Source organism: Arachis duranensis, chromosome 9, assembly GCF_000817695.3.
Source record: "Arachis duranensis cultivar V14167 chromosome 9, aradu.V14167.gnm2.J7QH, whole genome shotgun sequence".
Classification (NCBI taxonomy): Eukaryota; Viridiplantae; Streptophyta; class Magnoliopsida; order Fabales; family Fabaceae; genus Arachis; species Arachis duranensis.
This window is the reverse complement of record NC_029780.3, coordinates 110,622,566-110,645,388: the sequence shown is the minus strand read 5'-3', so window position 1 is coordinate 110,645,388 and position 22,823 is coordinate 110,622,566. Positions and strand designations below refer to the sequence as shown.

Here is a 22,823-nt window from a genome sequence, read left to right as displayed (position 1 = left end):
GCATTATTCATTGATGCACACCACATTCACACACACAATACAAGTTCTATCACATTCCATATAGCTATCCAAGGCTAACAAATAAGACATCGTGCAACCTTGATCAAGATTCCAACCATTTACCTAGCGGTGTTTAAGATTTGGTCCAATTCAAATTTCGGTCCGGATCTGAGATATATTTTGTCAGGTTCAAATTTTTATTTTTTATCTGATATTATTTGCAAGTCGGATCAGGATTTTATTTTGGGCTACACGACTCGATCTGAAGTTACTTTTACAATAAGAAATATATATATTTGAGTTAATTAATAATATTATATTATAACTAATGTTTCATCAGATCGATTCGGTTTTTTTGAATCACTTTGAGTCGGGTCGAAGTTGACCCGTTGCTCTTTTAGGACTGAGTCTGGGTCAATTCTTAAATTCAGTCCGACTCAACCCATGAATACCCTACTTCACCACCAAAGTTTTAAACCACTTGGTGCGGTGAATTCTGCTCCATCTCACGCTCCTCTTTTTGCTATTAGATCAACCACAATATTAGTCATCTTTTTAATAAGATTTAATTGAATTTTTCAATTAAAAATCAATAATTCTCTCATTTTTATTATTAAATTGCTGTCACACTTATCTCATTATATTTTTTTTTCGCTAATAGATCAATCATATAAGATTCAATTGAATCTCCTAATTAAGATTCAATAGTTCTCTGATTTTCATTACCAAGTCATTGTTAGAGTGAGGTAATTGCTGAGAATTAAATTGAAGAAACAAGAAAATATCGATGGAGTCATTTTCAACGATATTTGATTTGTATCCATTGTCCCAAAGTAAAGATAAGTCCCTTTCAAATAACAAAGAGTTTACTCCAAAAAATACTTCAAATTAAAATAAAGACAGAGCAATCTTTTATTCAAGAGTCATTCTCTATTTGTAGTAGAGGTATTTGTGGTACGGTTTGAATCGGTTTTAAGTAAAAAATTTATCTGATCTGAACACTAATTTTACTTGTGGTGTGGTTTGGATTAGATTTTTTTTTTTAAAATTTGATCCAATCCGATCCAATTTCAAGCGGTTTGGATTGGATTGGATTTACAGTTTATAAATTAAAAAAATTAAATACATATAACAAGTTTCAACATCAACATTTAAATAATCAACAATGATATAACAAGTCTCAATAATATCTTAAAAAGTCAACAATAACATAACGATAAAAATAAAATTATAGGTTAGTTAAAATAAATAAATAAATAACATTTTGAATATAAAATAGTTATTAAATAATAATACATGAATAATATAAAAATCTATAAAAAATGAACATATTATAAGTATAATGTAAATATAATAATAAAATAATAATATTATAGCATATTGTGCGGTTTGGATTGGATTGGATCAGTTATGAAAAGTAGATCCGAAATTTGATTCGATCCAGCAGTTTGTTAAAAAAAATCCAATCAAATCCGAATTAGTACAGTTTTAATCGGTTTTTAGTTTGAATTGGATTAGATGAGCAGTTTAATTTAAATCGGTTTAAATTTGAACACCCCTAATTCGTAGTACAACCAAAACTGACAAGATTATGATCCTGAAAGATGCTAACATTGCAATTAACTTTGACCATGTCTATGAGAGAGCAACCCAGACAAGATCATTGCTCTAAATATGAATATTTATGGATTTGTGAAGGTGCAAGTCTTCTGGCATTAGAAGCAAGCTTATAATCGGGCCAAATCAATTTTAATGTTAAATACAACAATCCAATTTAATTTATATATAATAAATAGATAATAAATTAGTAAAGCAAATGAGAGAATGATCTGTCTTTGATAAAATATTTATTTAAAAAAAAACAAGTAAAAATATGATATATATTATTAAAAACAATAAATTTTATGTATGTTTATTCAAAAATATTGAATTAATATATTTTATATTTATCTAAAAATATTAAATTAGTATATTTGATATTTATCCAAAAACATGTATGCATGCATTAAACTCTATCTATACTTGATATCATCAGAATAAATATATTATATTTCATTGTCATAAAAGATTTTTTTGTCCACGATATCTTTTAATTCGATTTAAAAATTTATCATTTATTAATAAATTATTACATATATAAAATGTTTAAATTTTTTATATTTATTTAAACAAATAAGTGAAGTGAAGACTTAACGAACCCAACTTGATTAATATATATAATGTTTTACTATCCTGTGCCTTAAGAACATTGGTTAAACATACCATAAAAAATATTTAATGCTATTTATTACAGAAATTTTTTTTATGTTTTTAATGTATTAAATAAAGCCATATATATATAAGCTTTTTTATTTATAAATAAAGAGAATAGATTAATTCCCTATATACGCAGGGATGAAAACTGTTATCAAAATGCACATACCCATTTTAGCTGCAGTACACGCGTAATGGGTTATGCCGTCAATTCATGGGGACGCCAACAAAGTGGGGCAGAGCCACTTTTCCATTGGCGCACGCGAACTGGGCAAGGTGTCCAAATAGATACTGGTGCCTACGAAATGGGCAACTCAAGGGGGGCAAACGTGAATTGGGCTCCAAATCTTTGGTACTACACACGAAATCGTGTAAGTAAAGTGTATCGCATGCGAAGTGGGTTTTGAATTTCGCTATATAAATGCTTTTGGCTACCAGTAAACAACCATATCCCTGGCTGATCGTTTCCTACCTCAGCATGACTGTGATGTCTTTCTCGGCGCGTACGTCGGTGCCTACAGTCTTGTGGAACAGCAGGTAACCTTACGACGGGTGCTCTTTCGTACTCGGCCGGAGAACCTGTAGGAATGTCGTCACCCCACAGATCGTGCAATGCTTCAGGCGCAAACAAAAACCTCCTAGCTCTGTCACAGTACCACCTATGATAATCTTGGCTGGGCCGCAAGGTGTTTGCGTGATCAATCTGCAGACGATATGCCTTAGTATGTCGGTTAGCCCATATCTAAAACCAAGTTGATAAGCGAATAGGCCACCAGTCATCGTCGTTGTGGGTCGATTGGGCTTGGCGGTCCTTACTTTTTCCCAAATTGAGGCAACTCTGTCAACGTTAAGAATCTTAATCCACCTGAAAAATATTAGCGGCACAACCGCGGTGTAAAATCTCCATGTGGGTGGCCGAGAAATTCCGCAGACACTCTGGACAGATACGAGGATCCATGTACGGCAACCAATTAAACTGCATACAAAGGCATTCATGTCAACACATGTTAAGATGAACAAGATAACTACACTTTAATAAAGGCTTCTACCTACCTCATCCACTTGTAGATTGTCCAACCTCAGGCAGTGCTTCAGCAGGTGTTGCTCAGCATAGTCATTCGGTCTCTTCTTACTCGTCCACTTGATGAAAAATAACAATGTTGAAATAAGTTGTATATTCAACTTTAAAGCAAAATTCAAGACGTAACATCACTAGACATGATATGCCATATGATACCATACCTTGTAGCTAACAGAAAATTATACGGCGTCGTCACAGTCGGTGCCCAAAACGATAGCCTAGTAAATCCATGACATTAGCAACGTATGACAGCATGCCATACCCTCCACATTGTAATCCATTGCTAAGCACATGGCTCGATATAACTAGCGCAGAACGACGCCACCCCAACTATAAGTACCGATGGCATCAAAATCGGCCAAAAGCGGAAGATAACGAACGTAGACCGTATTGTTGGCCTTGTCCGGTAGTAGCACGCCCTCCAACAAGTAGAGAATATAACAACATGCATATTGAATCAGGATATTGTCTGGTAAGTCAAGCGGCATCTATTGAAGACAAGTCCTTAGCCACTTCAACTTTATGTTGAACTTCGTTGTCCCTACATGTCCGGCTGGAACATCACCAAGAAGTTCTTGACACCATTGCCATATATCTCTCTGGTAGAACTTGCTACATGACCTTAAAGTACCATTCATAGGCTCGCCATCAATAGGTAACCCTAATTGCATTGCAACATCTTCTAGAGTTATAGTACACTCACCTGGGGGAGGTGAAATGTGTGCGTTTCGAGACGCCGTCTTTCGACAAAGGCGATTATCAGTGGATTGTCATACTCGAAACACTTTATTAAAGAAGCACGATAAAATCCTGATCATCTTAAATAAGGCTCAAGTCTCTGCCGCCTAATCTCCATGCTTGGATTTGGCAGATTTGACGTGAAAATATCAACAAGTGTGTCATACGGAGTAAGAACACGTATGGGCTGCAATAAAAAAACATGAAAAACATAATTGAAATTACTTTAACCAACATTAAATAATAATAAAATTAGTTCTAACAAGAGTACTAATAACATAGTTGACAAAACATGATCATTGAAACTAACCTTGTGAAACAAATGCGCAGCAATATGAATTTCATCCAACCGATTAAGATTTTCTTCTACGTTAATTCTACCACAACTCATTTAAATTTTTTTGTTTCGAACCACAACACAAGATTTTTATCTGCAAACAATTTTTTTTCCACCACCGATATTTTTTTTTATCTCTCTTCACTCCTACTAGATCTGTGACTTGGTCCCCTCCCCCTTCCCCTTTTTTATATTCAATCCAAACCAACATCTCTTCCCATGACCACCCAATACATCTAGTGTATGCTCGTACAAGGACTGACGCTATTGGAATTTGTAGCCTTAACCGATGCTTCTCCATTTCGTGGTCACCAGAAATGAAGTGCCCCATTTCATGTCCACTGCAATAGAGATACTCCATTTCGCTGCTGCCTCATATGATTTGGTCCACTTTGCAAGCGCCAATAACGATGTTGGCCATTTTGCGTCTGCCATCTTTGAAATGGATGGTCAATCCTTCACTCTGCTATGTCAGTACCATTTCATTGACGTCTCTCATAAATTGACGACATAACCTATTTCGCGTGTGTTGCAGCTAAAATAGGTATGCGTATTTTGATTATAATTTCCATTCCTGCGTGTTTAAGGAATTAATCTATTTATAACTAGTCAAACCATTCGTCATGGGCCCTTGTAAGATATATAGTGGTACCAAAAAAACGAAGCTATTTGCTGGAGTAACTTGACTCAAGCAGATTTTGCATACACACAGTGAGAGCATAATGGCCACAACAGTTACCAACCCTTTATTTTTCAACACCAATGCTTTGAGTTCGGTATGCAAATTAAAGACAATTATGTAGATAACTGCTGTGTCCTCTTTTTCTTAGGTTAAATATAGTTTACTCCTAATACCTATCATTTTCATTTGTTCTTATTTCAAAGGACTGTTGATTAACTATCACATTATTTGCATATCCAATATATAGTTGTACTGTAAAATATTTAGCTAAATTTTAATTTATCTTTATTTGATGAAATCTCAAATAATTAACATCAACGAATAACATTGGGAGAAGAAATGATGAATGAATTAGATTATATTCACATTGACGGTTGATCTTATTACATTAGTACATGATTGATGCTTATATGTAGAGATTTACAAATTAAACGATGACTAATGATCAAAACAAAATTATGAATGACGTTAAATAATTATTGAATATATTATATATGATAAGTTGATAATAAGCGAGTCGTGATTAAGGAATCGAATTTCTTTCCATTTTGTATTCTCTCCCAACATTTTTTTGGGGTCTTTCCCCACCAAATTTCTATGTTGTTTTTTTTTAAACCTTTTTTTTGGGTGAGGAAAAGGGGCAGCCGAAAAAGGTTATCTTTGTCTTTTTGATGGTGCCAAAAAACCAATTTTTTCCACCGCCCTTTTTTTTAGTGAAATTTAAGCCCAACCAAACCTAAGATACTAAGATAGATCTCCCCAAAGCCACCGATAACAACCAAGTTTATACTTTATACCTTGTTACCTTGCTAAATTAATGTTGAAATCGTTCAGGAAAAAAAATATTGATGTGATACACAAACCTATAAAAATAGATTTATGTCGAAGAAGGAAAGACGAAAAAAAAAAGATATTGAATATAGAAAAATAAACTATCATATTTTTCATTCAAAAAGGAAAAAAAGCATGAGTGTGGGGAATGGGGAATAGGGAAAAGAGTTGAAATGAAAGTCGAAAATGTTAAAATAATATCTGAAAATTAATTTGTGGCATCCCCGGCCGCTTTATTCCCGGATCTCAGAAATTCACATGCATGCATTTAATCTGCACTTTCTTAGCTACGTCCTTTATCAATTTTGCTCATTAATTTAATTTACAAACCCCTTCTTATTATTATTTTTTTTTTTAATTTTAGTTTCAAAGTAATACTACTATATGGATGATACTTACGCATCAGTTAGAGATATATAGTACTGTGATAATTTAGTAATAACCCCGTGACTTGAAGCATAAACCTTCTTCCAGTGGACATAATTGATGATTTGTTTATTTCAAAGGGAAGAATATATAGTTGATGGTTAACTCTAACTAATAATATGTTCTAATAATTTTTAAATATTTCAACAAAGTATTAGATAATTTTAAATTTTTGATGTATTAACCGCGTAAGTTTTTTATATATAATTTAATTATATTTGTTTAATATAATTATTTTTATTTGTCGATATATGTGCACGTAAAATTATTTTATACTAATATTGTATCAGAATTTAATTTTTACTTTTAGTGACCAAAATATTATTTCTTCTTTCTGGATTTATTTTGTTAAAACTTAATTTTTTTTTAGGACAAAATAAAAGTGAAACCGTGAATTAAAATAAGAAAATAGTAAATGAAAAAAAAAAAAAAAACGAGAAACGAAGAAGATGCCGCTGTTTCTCACTCTTCTCCTCCTTATGCTGTTGCTTCTTCTCCTCTCCATTCTCTTCTTCGTCTTCAAGCCATGGCGCTTTTTTCTCCCTCTTTCCTCCTCCTCTTTCCCCTCCTCCTCCACCTCCATCAAGGTTCAATTCCATTTATATGAATTTGACATCTTATTCGTAATAAGTGCAACACATAACATTGCATGCCACCTGTTTGATCCAATGATTCTGTGTTCATTCATGCACTTTTCTTGATTCCACTTGTATATAAATATGAACACTGTTGTATTTGAATGTTCCTAATTATGATTTGTGGTCAATTTGATCTATTATCTGTTGTTTGAGTTTGCATTCTCAAAGCCTTGATTGGATCTTATTTTTGCATTTTCAGGCTAGTGAGCTGGAGAGGCCTCTTCTTTCAGCTGATGACATTCAGGTTTCACATAATCAGACCAATGAATTTCCCTTAGATTATGATCCTGAAGGTGCTTGCTCTCCCAACCAACTTCATTTTCGCGTCCCACAAGACGATTCACTTGTTCAAAAGCAAATTTCTCTTCCCTCTAATGTGCCTCTAGGTAGTCTTACTTAATTACCACCATTGCAGCTTTTGGTACATCTTTTGTTCTTATAATTGTTTTCTGCTTTCTTTATCTGTTTTATTGCAAAGTCTTTATAGTGTAGTACCCTATTAATTGTCTCCAGGTGATAGCTTGGTTTTAGATGTAATTCATGATCATTTGGAAGATGTTGATGCTACTGGTCAAACACTTGTATTTCCCCCAGCTCAATTTGTTGAAACTCCAAAGCATAGAAGATCGAACTTTGAAAGTGACAGACTGAAAGACTTTTTGCAAGGAGATATCTCTGATCAAAGTAATTTCTTAACACTTTTTTATCTATCAGGGTTTATCTGCAAATGTATTTGCATTGGCTGAAATATGCGAAACATGTCATCATATCTTTTTTTAGAAGTACAGGAAGTTGCCTCACGCTGGAGGTTAATGATGGTCCTTCTCGTGGACTTCGTTGTTCTGTACAGTCAACAAATACCTCTCGTCTACCACTAACCTTGGGAAGAGTTTCTCCAAGTGATTTGTTGCTAAATGATTCAGAAGTGTCAGGAAAGCATGCTCAAATAAACTGGAATGTGGATGTAGGTCGCTTTTCTGTTCTTGGAGACTTCCATTTGAATGTTTTCTATATGTATACAGCGCAATAATAATTATTAGATTGATTTTTTCAGAAAATGAGGTGGGAATTGGTAGATATGGGTAGCTTAAATGGAACACAGTTAAATTCTCAGCCAATCAACAATCCAAAGACTGGAAGCAGGCATTGGAGTGATCCGGTGGATCTTGCTAATGGAGATATCATAACTCTTGGAACAACATCAAAAGCAATTGTAAGTATTATGCCGGAATCTCCTTTACATGATGCTCTTATGTCTATTTTTACATATGGAGCTCATGAATGAAAATTTTCCACCCTTTTCACCTTTCAACAAAACATACCATAAGTTATTTTGTTTGCTTGGAACTATATTATTCTCTTTCACACACAGATACTTGGAATGCTATGCTATTGTGGTTAAATTTGTGTGCTCTTATAAAGTCTTATGTGACTTTAATGCATTGCAGGTTCATATTACTAAGCAAAATCAGCAGCATATTCCCTTTGGGGTGGGTATGGCATCAGATCCAATGGCTTTGCGTCGAGGAGGCAAAAAGCTGCCTATGCAGGATGTTTGCTATTATGAATGGCCTCTGCCTGGGTTGGATCAGGTTTGGGACTTATTCATAATACTCATTCAATTAAGGTTTCTTTTACATTTTCTTTTTTAGTTTCTCACTTCTATTCACAAGAGTTATCTAATTTAACCTGCCTATGTTCCCAATCTGCAGTTTGGAGTGTTTGGCATTTGCGATGGGCATGGTGGAGATGGGGCTGCCAAATCTGCTAGCAGGTCAGTATTTTTAACTTTTTACCTATTCTTGATTGCTTCTTCTATGCTCTTTCCTCAACTTATGAATGTAAAGAAAAATTGCAAACCAAGATCAGACCAATAAAAAGAATTTTTCACAGAAGGTATTGCTTAATATTCAATTTTCCAACAACTTGCATTAATATTTATCTTTTTAACTTTTATGGGACATGCATGATTGACGACTGTTATGGATCTAATAATGGATGCATTACTTATTTCTTTTTCTTTCTTTCTTTTTCTTCTGTTGTTCCTTGTTTCAGACTTTTTCCTGAGATAATTGGCAATTTATTATCAAATTCATTAGCACGAGAGAGGGTTTTGTCACTTCGTGATGCTTCAGAAATTCTTCGAGATGCATTTGCTCAAACAGAAGCAGGCATGAATCACGATTGTGAGGTATTCTCCTCTGATCTAGGAAACATTTTCTTTTTTCTTCGTGGATTGCTTTACCAGTCACTTTTATCAGTTTATGGTTTATAGCTTTTAATGACGAACACTTTGCAGGGATGCACAGCAACAGTGCTTCTGGTGTGGGTTGACGGTGATAAAAATCTTTTTGCACAATGTGCGAATGTTGGAGACTCCACCTGTATCTTATGGTATGTATTATAATTTTGTCTAGTAGTAAGCTGTTGTGACTATACTTAATGTTTGTATGAAACTCATTATAATTCATCTTTGGTAGTGTTGATGGCAAACACATTAAGATGACAGAAGATCATAAGGTAGCTAATCATTCGGAAAGACTTCGAATTGAAGAGACAGGAGATCCATTGAAAAATGGGGAGAAACGTCTACATGGTATGAAGGAATAAAACATTCAATTGTTTTCCCAGAAGAATAGTCCCTTCCATTCTCTTGAGCCAGCAAAATTGACTTGGAAAGTTCCAATTCTGGTTCTCACCCTGATGCAGGTATGAATCTTGCGAGGATGCTTGGGGACAAGTTCCTGAAACAGCAGGATTCACGGTTTAGTTCAGAGCCTTATATAAGTCAAGTCATGCATATTGATAAAGCATGCAGACCGTTCGCCATTCTTGCTAGGTGATTTTTGTTTCTGACATATGCTTTTGTTTTAAATGGCAACATATATCTTTGTGAAACCATTGTTCACTGTCATTGAATATTGCACTCTTTTTTCGTGGAAAGTATTAGGCTTTATTGTATGATCATTTTTCCATATTGAATATAAGTAACTTTGGCATCTGTAAATGTACAGTGACGGGTTATGGGATGTGATCAGCATGAAGAAGGCAACTGAACTAGTTCTTCAGGTTTCAATAAAAAGAACCCTTGAATGTTTATAGTTCAGTCTTTTTCTTACCATCAACTTGTTCTAACATTTCTGCTTTCCTTTCTGAATTGCACAGATGAGGGAGAGATATGCAACGGATAGAGAGAGATTTGCAGAAAGAATTGCAAATTCCTTGTTGAATGAGGCTAAAACACAAAGAACAAAGGATAATACCTGTGTAATTTTCTTAGATTTTGATACTTGTAGAGTTGAATCATAGTGTGAATTATAAATAGTGTTATAGCAATAGTCTTATATCATTTTTGTCCCCGGAACATGTTTCCTTCTCGGTTCTACACAAGCTTATCGCATAGAAATAAAAAAAGTTAGGTTGCTATGGATTCAAGTTGGTATACTTCAATCAGAACTAAGTATGAACAAGGTACGAAGTTGTTTTAAAAATTAGGATGTATGGAATGATACATTGCAGAGAAATACAAAAATCATAAATAAAAAAATGTCGTCAAATTGTGTTGTTAACAAAAAATAGATTTGCCCTTTTTGATTGTGCTTGTTGGAACGTTATTGTTTTCAGTAAAAAAAGATGTTTGTTTACATGGAAAATTTAAAAATAATTTAACGTTTATGTGCTACAATTTTGATCCTAAAGAACATTGGTTTAGGTTCATAAAGTGTTTTTTTTTTTAATTTAAAAATAGAAATGTAAAGTCACCAATGTATTGAAGCAAAGGGAACCAGTAACAACGACAAGAGCCTTGTACTTCTAAGTTCTCATGCATGTGAACATAACCAAAACCAGAACATGTAAAAATTGTGTCTTTTAGTGTGTTATTTTCATCTATTTGAAATGGACGTTGAGACAAGGATTCACCAAGCAGAAATAACACTGAGAAAGATCTTGCACGTAAAGGTAAAAAGCAAACCATTGCAATTTGCAAGAACCTTGAAAAAGAAAAGGTGCATTTAGTTAAAAGCGCAGTCAAATATTTATTATATTGGCTAATTTTCTAATTTACTATCAGTTAATATTTTTTTAAAAATTCTTTCTATTAATTTTTACTCATCTGCTATTTTATGAGCTGATTATTAATAATCTTTCTTTTTTATATATATTATTAAGTATAACATTTTCTTACACATATTTTTTCTTGGTCTCCAATATCCGATGAAAATGACAGAGAAAAAAAAATCCATTTTTCAAATTATTGGTTAAAAAGAAATTGTTCCTAACAAAACCGATATTATATTATTAAGCAAAGATAGTTAGAAAAACAGAAGGAAATAGGAGTCTCTACTAAAACCCTGAAAAGAGAGAGAGATGGGGAAGAAGAATAAGAGAAGAGACGAAGACGCCGAATCTCCTCAGCTCAACCCTAACGATGGAAATGGTGACGACTCTGACAATGCGAAGAATCTCAAGAAGAAGAAGAAGAATAAGAAGAACGAGAAACCAAAAGAGAGGGCCACAGTGAGCATAGCTGTGCCTGCTTCCATCATTGACAACGTTCCAACCCTTGACCTCGCCACTCGGGTCCGCTCCCTACTCTCTTCTCTATTTACTCACTCACTAACTGAAAGGGAATAAAAAAGAAGCAACTTGCTTCAGTTCAAGAGTTTCTGAATATTTTTCCTAATTTTGTTTCTTTTCCTTGTTCAAAAAATGTGTTCCGTTTCAGCTGGCTGGTCAAATCGCTCGTGCTGCAACTATTTTCTGTATCGACGAGGTTTCTACTGCTTTGCTCTCTACATTTATCATATGTTACTTTCAGTTTGGTGCTTTGAATGTTTTCAGATTGATAATTGCTTTTTTTTTTTGTACATAGGTTGTTGTGTTTGATAATAATGGGGAGCCAAATAGGGACCCCATGATGGAGAATTCAGATGATGAAAGTGGTGCAGCTTTTCTCATCCGAATCCTGCGGTATCTTGAGACACCTCAGTATCTGAGGAAGGCTTTGTTCCCTATGCATAACAGCCTCAGATTTGTGGTTGGAACAACTCACTATGATGCTTATTCTTTACTGTTATTATCTGCATTTCTAGAGTTTATTTTGTTGAATGTTTAGTCCAGGGTTAACTTGGGTTATTTGTGTTACACTTTGCAGGGCCTGTTGCCACCCCTTGATCCCCCGCACCATTTGCGCAAACATGAGTGGGGTCCATATAGGGAAGGTAGGTCTTGTCTTTCAAGTAGAACTTCACTGTACAGCATGTATTTTCTTGTATGGGATGATTAGCTTTCATCTTAGGTACTTTTGCTTATATGAGAAGGTATGCCCTTTGGGGAAAAGTAAATTACAAGGAGTGACTTAAGAAAGTTTAGTCAAAATGGGTAGTGGAACACCTGAGTAAACTTAAAGAGAAACAATAGAAATGGACCTTGCTTTGAATGGTTTAACTACATATTTGGTTTCTGATAGAGAGTCTAGTTGCTCCAGCTGATCCATGTATTCTGTGTGTTGAGTTTTGGTTAGCTGAAGCTGCTTAGCTGCTAGAAGAGGCCTATAATACTTGTTTATCATTGTTTTTAACCCAGGTGGTTATGCACAGGGGATTCGTGATCTTTATTGTAATCATGTACCTTAAATAAGACTTAAGAGGACATGACACCTCTTTTGTTTGAACTTGCTTTTATTTCTCTTTTACTAACTTCATTGTTTAATAAAAAACTCGAATTAGAAACCTTGTACTAGCATAGCATTGGTGTTTCATTTGTTGTTTTCTCTGTGGTCATTCTGGCCAGGTTTTGATATGTTGCAATAACTTTGTAGGTGTCACAATAAATGGTAATTCAAACTCAACGGGAACACTAGTTGATGTTGGTTTAGCTAAGGTATGGTTTTACATATCATAGTTTACTATGCCTCAGCATGTTTCTCTTTTCCTGCATGCTAACCCAATGTTCCTTATCCACATATTCATTCATGTTCCCCCATTGAGTTGTTTGGACGTTGGCATCTATGCCAATTACATTGATAAATGATTAAAATAACGTAACAGCATTCCCTGTGTCTGTTACATTTTTCTTTTCCTTTTCTTCTATTTCATTCTGAAAGTTGTAATGCTTGTTAATTTGCGTATGATCTGATAAAGTACGCAAACATATGCAGCATGTTGTAGTTGACCAACTACTGGAACCAGGAAGAAGAGTCACGGTAGCCATGGGTGCCGAGCGCAATTTGGATTCTGGTAATATATTTGATCTTTTCTTTTCACTTATTTAGTTATGCTCAAGATTTTTCACAAGCTTTTTGTTGTAAATTGTGCCATATGGTATTAGTGTTAAATTAGTAGTGTTAAACTTTTTTGGGAAGGGAAAATTGAAAAAGAAATTACAATCATGACAAGAGAAAATTTAAGTGTGAGGTGATTATTGAGGAGCTACAGACGATCACTTTGCTGAAGACCAGTGCTAAATACTTCAAACGTCTTTGCTATATGAATTTATGCTAATTTGAAATACAACTTCATCTAGATTTACCACGCCAGGTTGTGTCGTCATCCAAGCCCAGGGAAGAAGGTGAATATTGGGGATATCAAGTGCGCTATGCACGTAATATTTATCGTGACAGGGTGGCTATGATTATATAATAGGTACCTCTGAGCATGGTCAAATTATTAAGTCGCATGAGCTTGAAATACCTTCTTTCAGGTATACTTCTGTTATAGCATAAGCTTTAAGTTAACATGGCTTATTAATTCTAACTTCTAAGAGTTGGGTATGAAAAGCCATTGCTTTTCTTATCGTTATTGTTGTTTATGATCCAAATTAAGCTTTTGAATATGATTTATTAACTTCATTCTTTTTCTTTTTTCACCATATTGTTAGACATTTGTTGATTGCCTTTGGTGGATTAGCTGGGCTGGAAGAGAGTATTGAAGAAGATGATAACTTGAAGGTACTGTTCAATTACTATTTTGTACATTGTTGCCATTGTGCTTACTCTTGAGACTACTGCCAATCAAATATTTGATCAATTTTGCCATAAATCTTTGAATACAAGCCTTTTTCCTGTTACAGGGGAAAAATGCAGGGGATGCATTTAATGTATACTTAAATACGTGTCCACATCAGGGAAGTAGGACAATTCGAACTGAGGTGATTTCTAATTTTCCTCTAGTCTGTTTGTTTGGATTAATCAAATTCTTTCTATCCGCTTGAATCATTGTTATGAACATTGTTTTCTTGAATAGGAAGCAATTCTTATCTCTCTTCAATACTTCCAAGAACCAATTAGTAGAGCATTGCAGAGTTAAATATTGTGGCGTCTAGAATTCATGTAGCGTGATCAACAGCGACAGTTGCTTCCACATCAGTATTTTTATGTTTTCACCTCATCCTTCAGACTCTGGCTGCAATGTTGCAAGGTAGAGGCAATAGTCAAGACACTCACTATGATAGCTATACTTTCTGTTAACGTTATTTACACAACCTGTCCTTCTATAAAATAATTTAGAATGCTATTCAATCAATAACATTGGAAGAAATGTATGTATAGCTATGTACTGTATTACTATTATCATTTTAAGATTTTCTTGTTTTAGAGCTTTTTAATGATATTTTAAACCTTTAACCTAAAGTCTTGTTTTGACAATTAATTGAATAATTGGTGTTGATATACATATTGACTGATAATTCTTTTTTTTGTTTGTTTCAGATATACATATATGTATTACTATGTATAATTATATATTTATATATACTTATTATCATTAAACTATCTCTGAGATTCATGGATTTGGGAATTTACTATTCATGTTTTTATTTACTGTTCATTTTCTAAAAATTTTGTACATAAGAAACAATACTTTAAATCTGGAAGTACAGGCCGTTTAATCTTATCACTCAAAGGGGCTGTAGCAGTAAAACCCTGGAGTTTGGACAGTAAGGCTAATTTGATGATGTCCCTGAAAGTAATAATGGTCCAAACGTAAGAACTCCTGGTGGCTATAGATTTAAAGGACTAAAAAAAAAGAGAGTTAAAAACCCAGATTAAAAAATTTGAGTGATAGTTTAGTGATAATATATATGTTCTCTCTGAACCAAAGGAGAGTCATGATATCAGATTTTATGAAATCATGTCTAAACTCTTCCGCTCTCTCTCTCTAGATGCCTTTCCTTTTCTTCACCGTCTTCTTCCTCCTCTTCCATCCATTCTTCTTCCAATTTCCTTACTGAGAAAGTTGCTCGTCTTGAGGGGCTTTTCCCCAAACACAATATCTTTGAAGAAAAAGTCTACTTCGAAGATATCAATTAAGCCATTGACAATTGGAAAATACCCAAAATTCCACAAGATGAGTTATATGTCCCTGATGATAACAAGAGAAAATTAGATTATATCATCAAAACCGCTGAAAATAATATTCCTCTAGGATCCGATTCCGGTGAGGAATTCCATCTTCTGACCAAACAATCAATTAGAGAACATGTCCGTCACTATAGATATCTTCATATAGGGTGTGTCCAAGTTGCAGTCAAACCACTCATCCGAGAAGGTTTGAATGCCTTTATCTTCATGTGTCTTCGAGACATTAGACACAATGACTTCCAAGACTCCTTAATCGGAACAGTTGAAACAAGTCTAGGACACGGTTCAATTTACTTCAACTGTTTTCCAAACAAAACGGTCAGCTTGTTAGACCTTAACATTCTTGACTCTCTTTTTCTAAACATCCGGATTCATGGTCTCAACATGAAAGAAGGTTCCATTCCAGTCGCTTTAATCTATAGGATTCAATACAAGGTCATGAACACTTGTAACTCCAGAGTCCTTCTTAAGTCCCAAGATCGTGAAACCACTTTGTTTGTCACAGACATGACAAAGGCCAACGTCATGATCCCAAGGCTCATAAGATGGGATGAAATTGACCGAGCAATTCCAACGCAACCTAGACAAGCACCTCTTTTACGAGAAGTAAAACAGGATGAATCAGGGAAAATAGAGATTTTCTTTGACAGACAGAACTCTTTTTCCTCTAGATCTGAAGCAGGAACATCTAATGATTTTGCTTCAGCAAGAAGATCTTTTTCAGTGACTTCTCAATCTCAGTTTTCAAAAATTTCGAGACCAGCCAATTCTGAAATACATATTTCCGGTTTACAAAATAATTCAAACATTTCTCAAGCAGTTTACCAAGAAGATGATGATGATGTGGAATTTGAAGTTGAATCTTCCCATCAATCTCATCAATCTCCAACATACTCTTCCTTGAATGATAAATGAATAATACAGAATTTGTTATAAACAGAGAAGCCTTACGTAAAAACCTTAACTCTGAAGAGTATGACCTCCAAAGAGAATGGTATTTACGTACTTATACAGTTGCTCAAATCTCATCATTCAAAGAAAAGTACTACAATTTTTTAAATGAAGTTAGAATGCATATTCCTTTTTTTTGAATGGTTTCATGCTTATTCCATCAAAAACAACATTGATTATCCTTTTTAAAACCAAACAAACTTCATTTTCAGCAAATGTTATTTCAACTTGGAAAGTCAAAGATGGGAACTTAGTCAGATCTGAGTTTCCTCCAAAAGGAGCTTTTATTATTTCAAATACGGAAGGACATAATCCTGTTATAGCCTTTCCCTTTAAAACAAAGAATGTGGATGAAGCTGTCGCCCCTAAAGATATTAAAAATCTCATTGAGCAATCAAATTATACCAACAGATTTTTACAATGCTTGGGTGACAACCTTTCATCTTCAGGATCTACTTTCTCTTTGAAAAATGTTTCTGAAGCATCTACTTCTAAAAGTATTGAGAAACCCCTTTTTAAACCTTTCAAAATAAGTAGCAAGGCAAAACAAAGTCTTAAAACCTCCATTTTAAAACAACAATCTGGTGATTCGGAAGTTATTCAAAAGATTGACCAACTTTTAAATCGTTTTACCACTGTCCCAGAAACTCCTACAAACTCTGGTGAATCTACTTCTCGTATTCAAACATGCTCATCTAAAGCAATTAATGCCCTCGGCCATGAGTCCAATGAATCTTGCTCCGAGCAAAGTGATGATTCTGGCAAATCATCCCTCAAGGTCAGCCCTATTATGACCAACTCCCTAACCAAGTGGAAGGGTTTAACCAAACCCTCTGCGTATGGTTATAATCGAGTATCCGCTCCAGATCTAGCTCTCGAAGAAAGAGAACTAGGTTTTGTCAGTTTCAATGCCAATAATGTCTATGAATGGAATATAGATGGCAAAACGGAATATAATATCATGAGTATGCTCCAGCATATGACAATAGTAGGCACATTCTATCAAGCAGCCCATGAAACCTCTGAAGAAGCTATAGCCAATGTTATTATTTTCAGGTTTAGTGGCCAACTGAAGGGATGGTGGAGTAACTACCTCTCTGATAACCAAAAACACTCGATCTTTTCTGCCATAAAAGTCAATGACCAGAACGAACCCATCATTGGTGACGACAGGGAACCTATCCCCGACGCTGTCAATACCTTAATATTTACCATAGCAAGCCACTTCATTGGTGATCCATCTCTTTGGAAAGACCGATCTGCTGAGCTACTTTCCAATCTCAGATGCAAAACTTTGTCTGATTTTTGATGGTATAAGGATATCTTTCTTATTAGGGTTTATACCAGAGAAGATAGTCAACAACCTTTCTGGAAAGAAAAATTCCTTGCTAGACTCCCCAAATTCCTCGGAGATAAATTAAGGGACAAAATTCGTAGCTTAACCCCAGACGGGATAATACCCTATGATGAGTTAAGTTATGACTAACTCATTTCTTTCATCCAAAAGGTTGCCCTAAAGATTTGTCAAGATGATAAAATCCGAAGGCAACTTGCTCGTGAGAAAACCTAAAATCGTATCGATCTGGGAACTTTCTGTGAACAATTTGGTCTTCCTGCTTGTCATCTAAGGAAATCTAAAAGATCATCCAATCGAAAAGTTTTTAAACCTAATCCTAAAAAGAATTTCAGAAGATTCAAAAAGGGTTTTCAAAAACCTAAAAATGAAACAGGTTTCCAAAAGAATTTCCAAAAGTATCCCTAGAAAAACCCCATTATTTGTTATACATGTAAAAAATCAGGACATGTTAGCAAATATTGTCGGTTAAAAGGAAAGATTAATAATCTGAACCTTGATCCTCAGATTGAGGAACAAATTAATAATCTTATGATCGATAGTTCAGATGGTAACTCTGGACCAGAATCTTCGGATGATAATATCAACAACATCCAAGTTGATGATGTTGAGTCATCCTCAGATTCGGATATCAAGCAAATTAATGTTTTATCCAAAGATCAAGATCTCTTATTTGATGCTATAGAGGCTATTGACAATCTAGAGCAAAAGAAAGACTTCCTTTTGAAACTAAAAAGATCTTTACAAAAGGAGAAAAAACCCAAAAATTTGGTCCTTAACAATAAATATGATGTCAAACCTATTTTCAAAAAATTAGAAAAACAAGTTATTCGCCCCATAACCATTCAGGACCTCCAAATTGAGGTTAACAATCTTAAGAGAGAAATCCAGGAAATAAAAAGAAATCAAGACGATCATCATCTCATTCTCTCGCAATTAATACAAGAGGAAGAATCTGGTGATGAAGAACTTGGTTCTCTTTTAAACCAAACTGAGTGCTCTAAGGAACAAGAAAATAAGATTTCTAACGACAATGAGGGAAAAGAAATTTTAAGAATAATGAATGTGTTCTCTTTCATGAAGCATCGAGTTAATGTCCGAATTGTCGTTAAAGATTTTGTTTTTGACACCATAGCACTCTTTGACTCAGGTGCAGATTCAAATTGTATTAAGGAAGGTCTGATCCCCACAAAATATTTCGAAAAGACTACTGAACGCCTTAGCTCAATAACGGGCGAAAGGATAAGTATCAATTTTAAAATAACCAATGTCTTTATTGAAAAGGGAAATATCATAATTTCCACCGATTTCATCATAGAAAAAAATATAAAAAATGATGTAGTTTTGGGGACACCTTTCATAAATCTTTTGTTTCCATATCTGGCAGATTTTCCTGCACTTACCTCTTTTGTGGGAGGACAAGTAACTTTCTTTGAGTTCTTAGACTCGCCAAAACAAAGATCTCTAAACCTAATTGAATCCAAAACCAAACAGATTTGTTTTTTAAAAGAAGAAATCTCTTTCAAAACTCTTGAATCACAGCTTACTCAACCAAAGATTCAAGAAAAAATAAAAAATCTTTCAAATCAAATTGAAAGGTCTATTTGTTCTGATTTGCCTCATGCCTTCTGAAATAGGAAAGAACACATTGTTGATCTTCCCTATGAAAAGGATTTCAAAGAATCAAAAATTCCTACAAAAGCCCGTCCCATTCAAATGAATGAGCAGCTCTTGCAGCATTGTCAAAAAGAAATTAAAGATCTTTTGGATAAAGGGTTAATCCGTCCTAGCAAGAGTCCTTGGTCTTGCTTTGCTTTTTATGTTAATAAACAAGCTGAGATAGAAAGAGGAACTCCCAGGCTTGTCATCAATTACAAACCTTTGAATCAAGCTTTACAGTGGATTCGTTACCCCATCCCAAACAAAAAGGATTTGCTTAATAGGTTAAACTCAACAAACATTTTTTCAAAATTTGATATGAAGTCCGGTTTTTGGAAAATCCAAATCACTGAATCAGACCGATATAAGACAGCATTTACAGTTCCATTTGGGCAGTATGAATGGAATGTAATGCCTTTTGGTCTGAAAAATGCCCCTTCCGAATTTCAGAAAATCATGAATGATATTTTCAACCCATATTCAAACTTTGCAATCGTTTATATTGATAATGTCTTAATTTTTTTCCAGACTCTGGATGAACATTTCAAACATGTTAAAACTTTTATGTACATCATCCAGAAAAACAGACTTGCTGTTTCTAAACCAAAAATTGTTCTTTTTCAAACAAAAATCCGCTTTCTTGGTCACATAATTTTCCAAGGAACGATAACTCCTTTGAAAGATCAATTTTGTTTGCAGAAAAGTTTTCAGATTATATCCTTGATAAACCTCAGCCCCAGAGGTTCCTAGGATCTCTCAATTATGTTTCAGATTTCATCCCGAATCTTAACAATCTCATTAAGCCCCTCCATGATAGGCTTAAGAAAAATCCTCCACCTTGGACAGATAAACATTCTAATATTATCAGATTTCTTAAAACTAAAGTCTGCAATCTTCCTTGTCTATACTTACCTATTCCTCATGCATTCAAAATAGTAAAAACTGATGCATCAGATTTAGGATATGGTGGTATTCTAAAACAAAAATTGCATGATAAAGAATGTATCATTGCATTTACATCCAAACACTGGAATAGTACTCAACAAAAATATTCCACAATCAAAAAAGAAATTTTAGCTATTGTTTTATGCATCACAAAATTTCAATCTGACTTACTCAATCAAAAATTTTTAGACTGAGTTGATTGCAAATCGGCTAAAGATGTGTTACAAAATGATGTCAAAAATCTTGCATCAAAACAAAATTTTGCCAGATGGCAAGCAATTTTAAGTGTCTTTGATTTCGACATTGAGCATATCAAGGGTAACTCAAACTCTCTCCCTGACTTTCTCACACGTGAATATTTGCAGGGAGATAATCAAGGAAAAGATGCCTAAAAAGGCAACATTAGCCTCGGTAAGAGGCAGAGGTATTCGTCTAGCCCTACCTGGGCCAACTAAGAGATCTGGGTCAAGTACCCCAACTGGGTCATCTACCCAACAACCTTCTCCCATAACCCAAGAGCCGACTGAGTCATCTACTCGGATCACAAAAAATGTAGTTGAGTCATCTACTCATCCCCCAAGTAGTCAAACAGCCAAACAAATAAAGGCAGATTATGCCTTCCCAATCCAAACCTTGTTGGCCTTACAAGATGCAGGCCTTACAAAGCTCCATAAAAAATCCTGGGCTGATATATGTGACAGCTCAGATGAAGATGAAATAGACCTTACCAAACTTATCTCACAAATGACAACTCAAAAAACCATTTGCAATGATCCAAAAGGAAAAACAATTGCCCAAGCAACACTACCTCAACCAATCCAAACCTAGCCCATCAACACTCAATCAAAACAACCATTCACATACATTTCAAAAAACAAGTTCTCATCTGTCCTCCTAATGGAACCCGAGTTTTGGAAAAAATCACCTTTTAAAGTTATCCCTAAAGTCTTTCCACCAGGATTCCATTTTAGACCAATAGCCTTGAACAAAATCATTAGTTTTATGAATTTATACTAGTAGATTCAGATTCAGTCTCAATAAAACACTACAAAGACCCTAAAGATGCCACCAACATAACTCATTCAACCATTCAAATCCTAAAAGTACTCACCCCTACTCAATTTGGTAAAAATCCAAACAATACTAAAAAATGTTCTCATCTTTTTGACCCGATAGGATATTCTTATTGAGATTATATGGATGTATGGACAAGAGTATTTTGGTTACAAAATAATCAAAACAGACATTCTTGGCTCATTTATTTCAAGAAAAATACCAATTATATGTTCCCAAATTGGTTCTCCCAATGGTGGGACTACTTTGGACCTTTACCAGAGATCTTGCCCCCACCTGCCGATGAGGGGTTCAAAATTTTTACCAAGAAATTTGACCAACAGAAAACAAGCATTCCTACAGATCTTCAATTTTTTTCTGTATTCTCCCTGGCCTGGGTATTCTCATGGCAGTACAGGTATGGCAAACAAGAACATCCAAAGGCACCACCTATGCTTTAAAGGAATGCCTATGTAAAATGGTGGTCTCAATTCGATGCCGCCATGGCCCATCCAGATAAAGTTCGAAATTTGTTCAAAGAGAACCCCAAGTTCACCAAACCATTCGACCATGAAGAATCAGTATTCCTCAACCAGAAAGCCCAAATTGCAGCAGCCCTTGCAGGAGCCCAATCAAAAGAGACCTTAGCAAGACACTTTCAACAAATCATGCAGATGATCGAAGAAGATAAAAAACACAAAAAAGATCCTACTTCGTCAGCAGAATCATCAAGTGATTACAATCAAAATGAAGACGATTGCTTTGGAATCAATCTAGGAGAAGAGTAGATCTTATAAGCTAAAAATTTGTAAAAACCCAAAGTTGTACTAACTTGTACTGTACCAATAGTTCCGGTTAACATAACCTGTACTATAGAAACAGTAAATTTCTCAACTATAAAAGGAGGCCTCATTCTCATTGTAAGGCACCCTTCAATTTACAAACACATAGAGAGAAGTTAGTGAGAGAAGTTTTGAGAGTTCCCTTGTAGGCTCTCCAGCTCTTCTTCCCTCTTCTTTCTTTTCCAATCATTTAATAAGACTTTCATATTCAGTTCTTTATTTTCGTGTTTCCATATTTAAATTTCTGCAACTGCATATGTGTGCGGACTACCACCACATCTAACTTCATAACTAACTTGCATATGCGTGCGGACTACCGCCGCATCTAACTTCATATTTACTTTCTTGCTCTTGCATTTATCATATTGCATATTGCATTCATACTCACATCTTTTAGTCCTTCTTCCCCTTTCCCTCCTTGATCTCAAGCGGGACATCTGGTATGAGTTATATATATATATATATGTGTGTGTGTGTGTTTTCTTTTGTGTTGGAGTTTCTAGCACCACTTCTAAAACATAATTGAGTTTGTGTGTAACAAGTGAGTTGACTATAGCATGAATTGAATCTTTTATATTTTTTAATAAAAATATAATAGAAAAATGTTTACCCTAATTCAGGTTAATGAAAATATTAAAATAACAACTGTACTCTAAGAAATAAAAATCAGGCAC

At 34.6% G+C, this 22,823-nt stretch overlaps 2 protein-coding genes across 2 annotated transcripts; both read left to right on the top strand.

Moving 5' to 3' along the window:
• Positions 1–6,789: 6,789 nt before the first annotated feature.
• LOC107467007 (protein phosphatase 2C 70) lies at positions 6,790–10,578 on the top strand. Its single transcript, XM_016086009.3, has 13 exons — positions 6,790–6,935; positions 7,186–7,372; positions 7,500–7,670; positions 7,775–7,950; positions 8,041–8,199; positions 8,435–8,578; positions 8,699–8,760; positions 9,042–9,177; positions 9,286–9,380; positions 9,467–9,582; positions 9,696–9,825; positions 10,001–10,055; positions 10,152–10,578. The coding sequence occupies exons 1-13, from the start codon at positions 6,798–6,800 to the stop codon at positions 10,293–10,295; spliced, it is 1,713 nt and encodes a 570-aa protein (XP_015941495.1). The 5' UTR covers positions 6,790–6,797; the 3' UTR covers positions 10,296–10,578.
• A 729-nt stretch (positions 10,579–11,307) lies between these two features.
• LOC107467008 (uncharacterized) lies at positions 11,308–14,616 on the top strand. The gene is given in 12 exon segments (XM_016086010.3): positions 11,308–11,567; positions 11,713–11,760; positions 11,860–12,024; positions 12,142–12,208; positions 12,808–12,869; positions 13,147–13,225; positions 13,512–13,604; positions 13,607–13,688; positions 13,866–13,935; positions 14,058–14,135; positions 14,231–14,245; positions 14,248–14,616. Coding segments are annotated over 12 exon segments (1,050 nt in total). The 5' UTR covers positions 11,308–11,354; the 3' UTR covers positions 14,326–14,616.
• The last annotated feature ends 8,207 nt before the right edge of the window (positions 14,617–22,823 follow it).

Coding starts and splice junctions, on each gene's coding strand:
- LOC107467007 (XM_016086009.3), top strand. CDS start 6,798: ATGCCGCTGTTTCTCACTCTTCTCCTCCTTATGCTGTTGCTTCTTCTC. Junction 7,373..7,499: donor TCCCTCTAATGTGCCTCTAG/GTAGTCTTACTT, acceptor AATTGTCTCCAG/GTGATAGCTTGGTTTTAGAT. Junction 9,826..10,000: donor CCGTTCGCCATTCTTGCTAG/GTGATTTTTGTT, acceptor GTAAATGTACAG/TGACGGGTTATGGGATGTGA.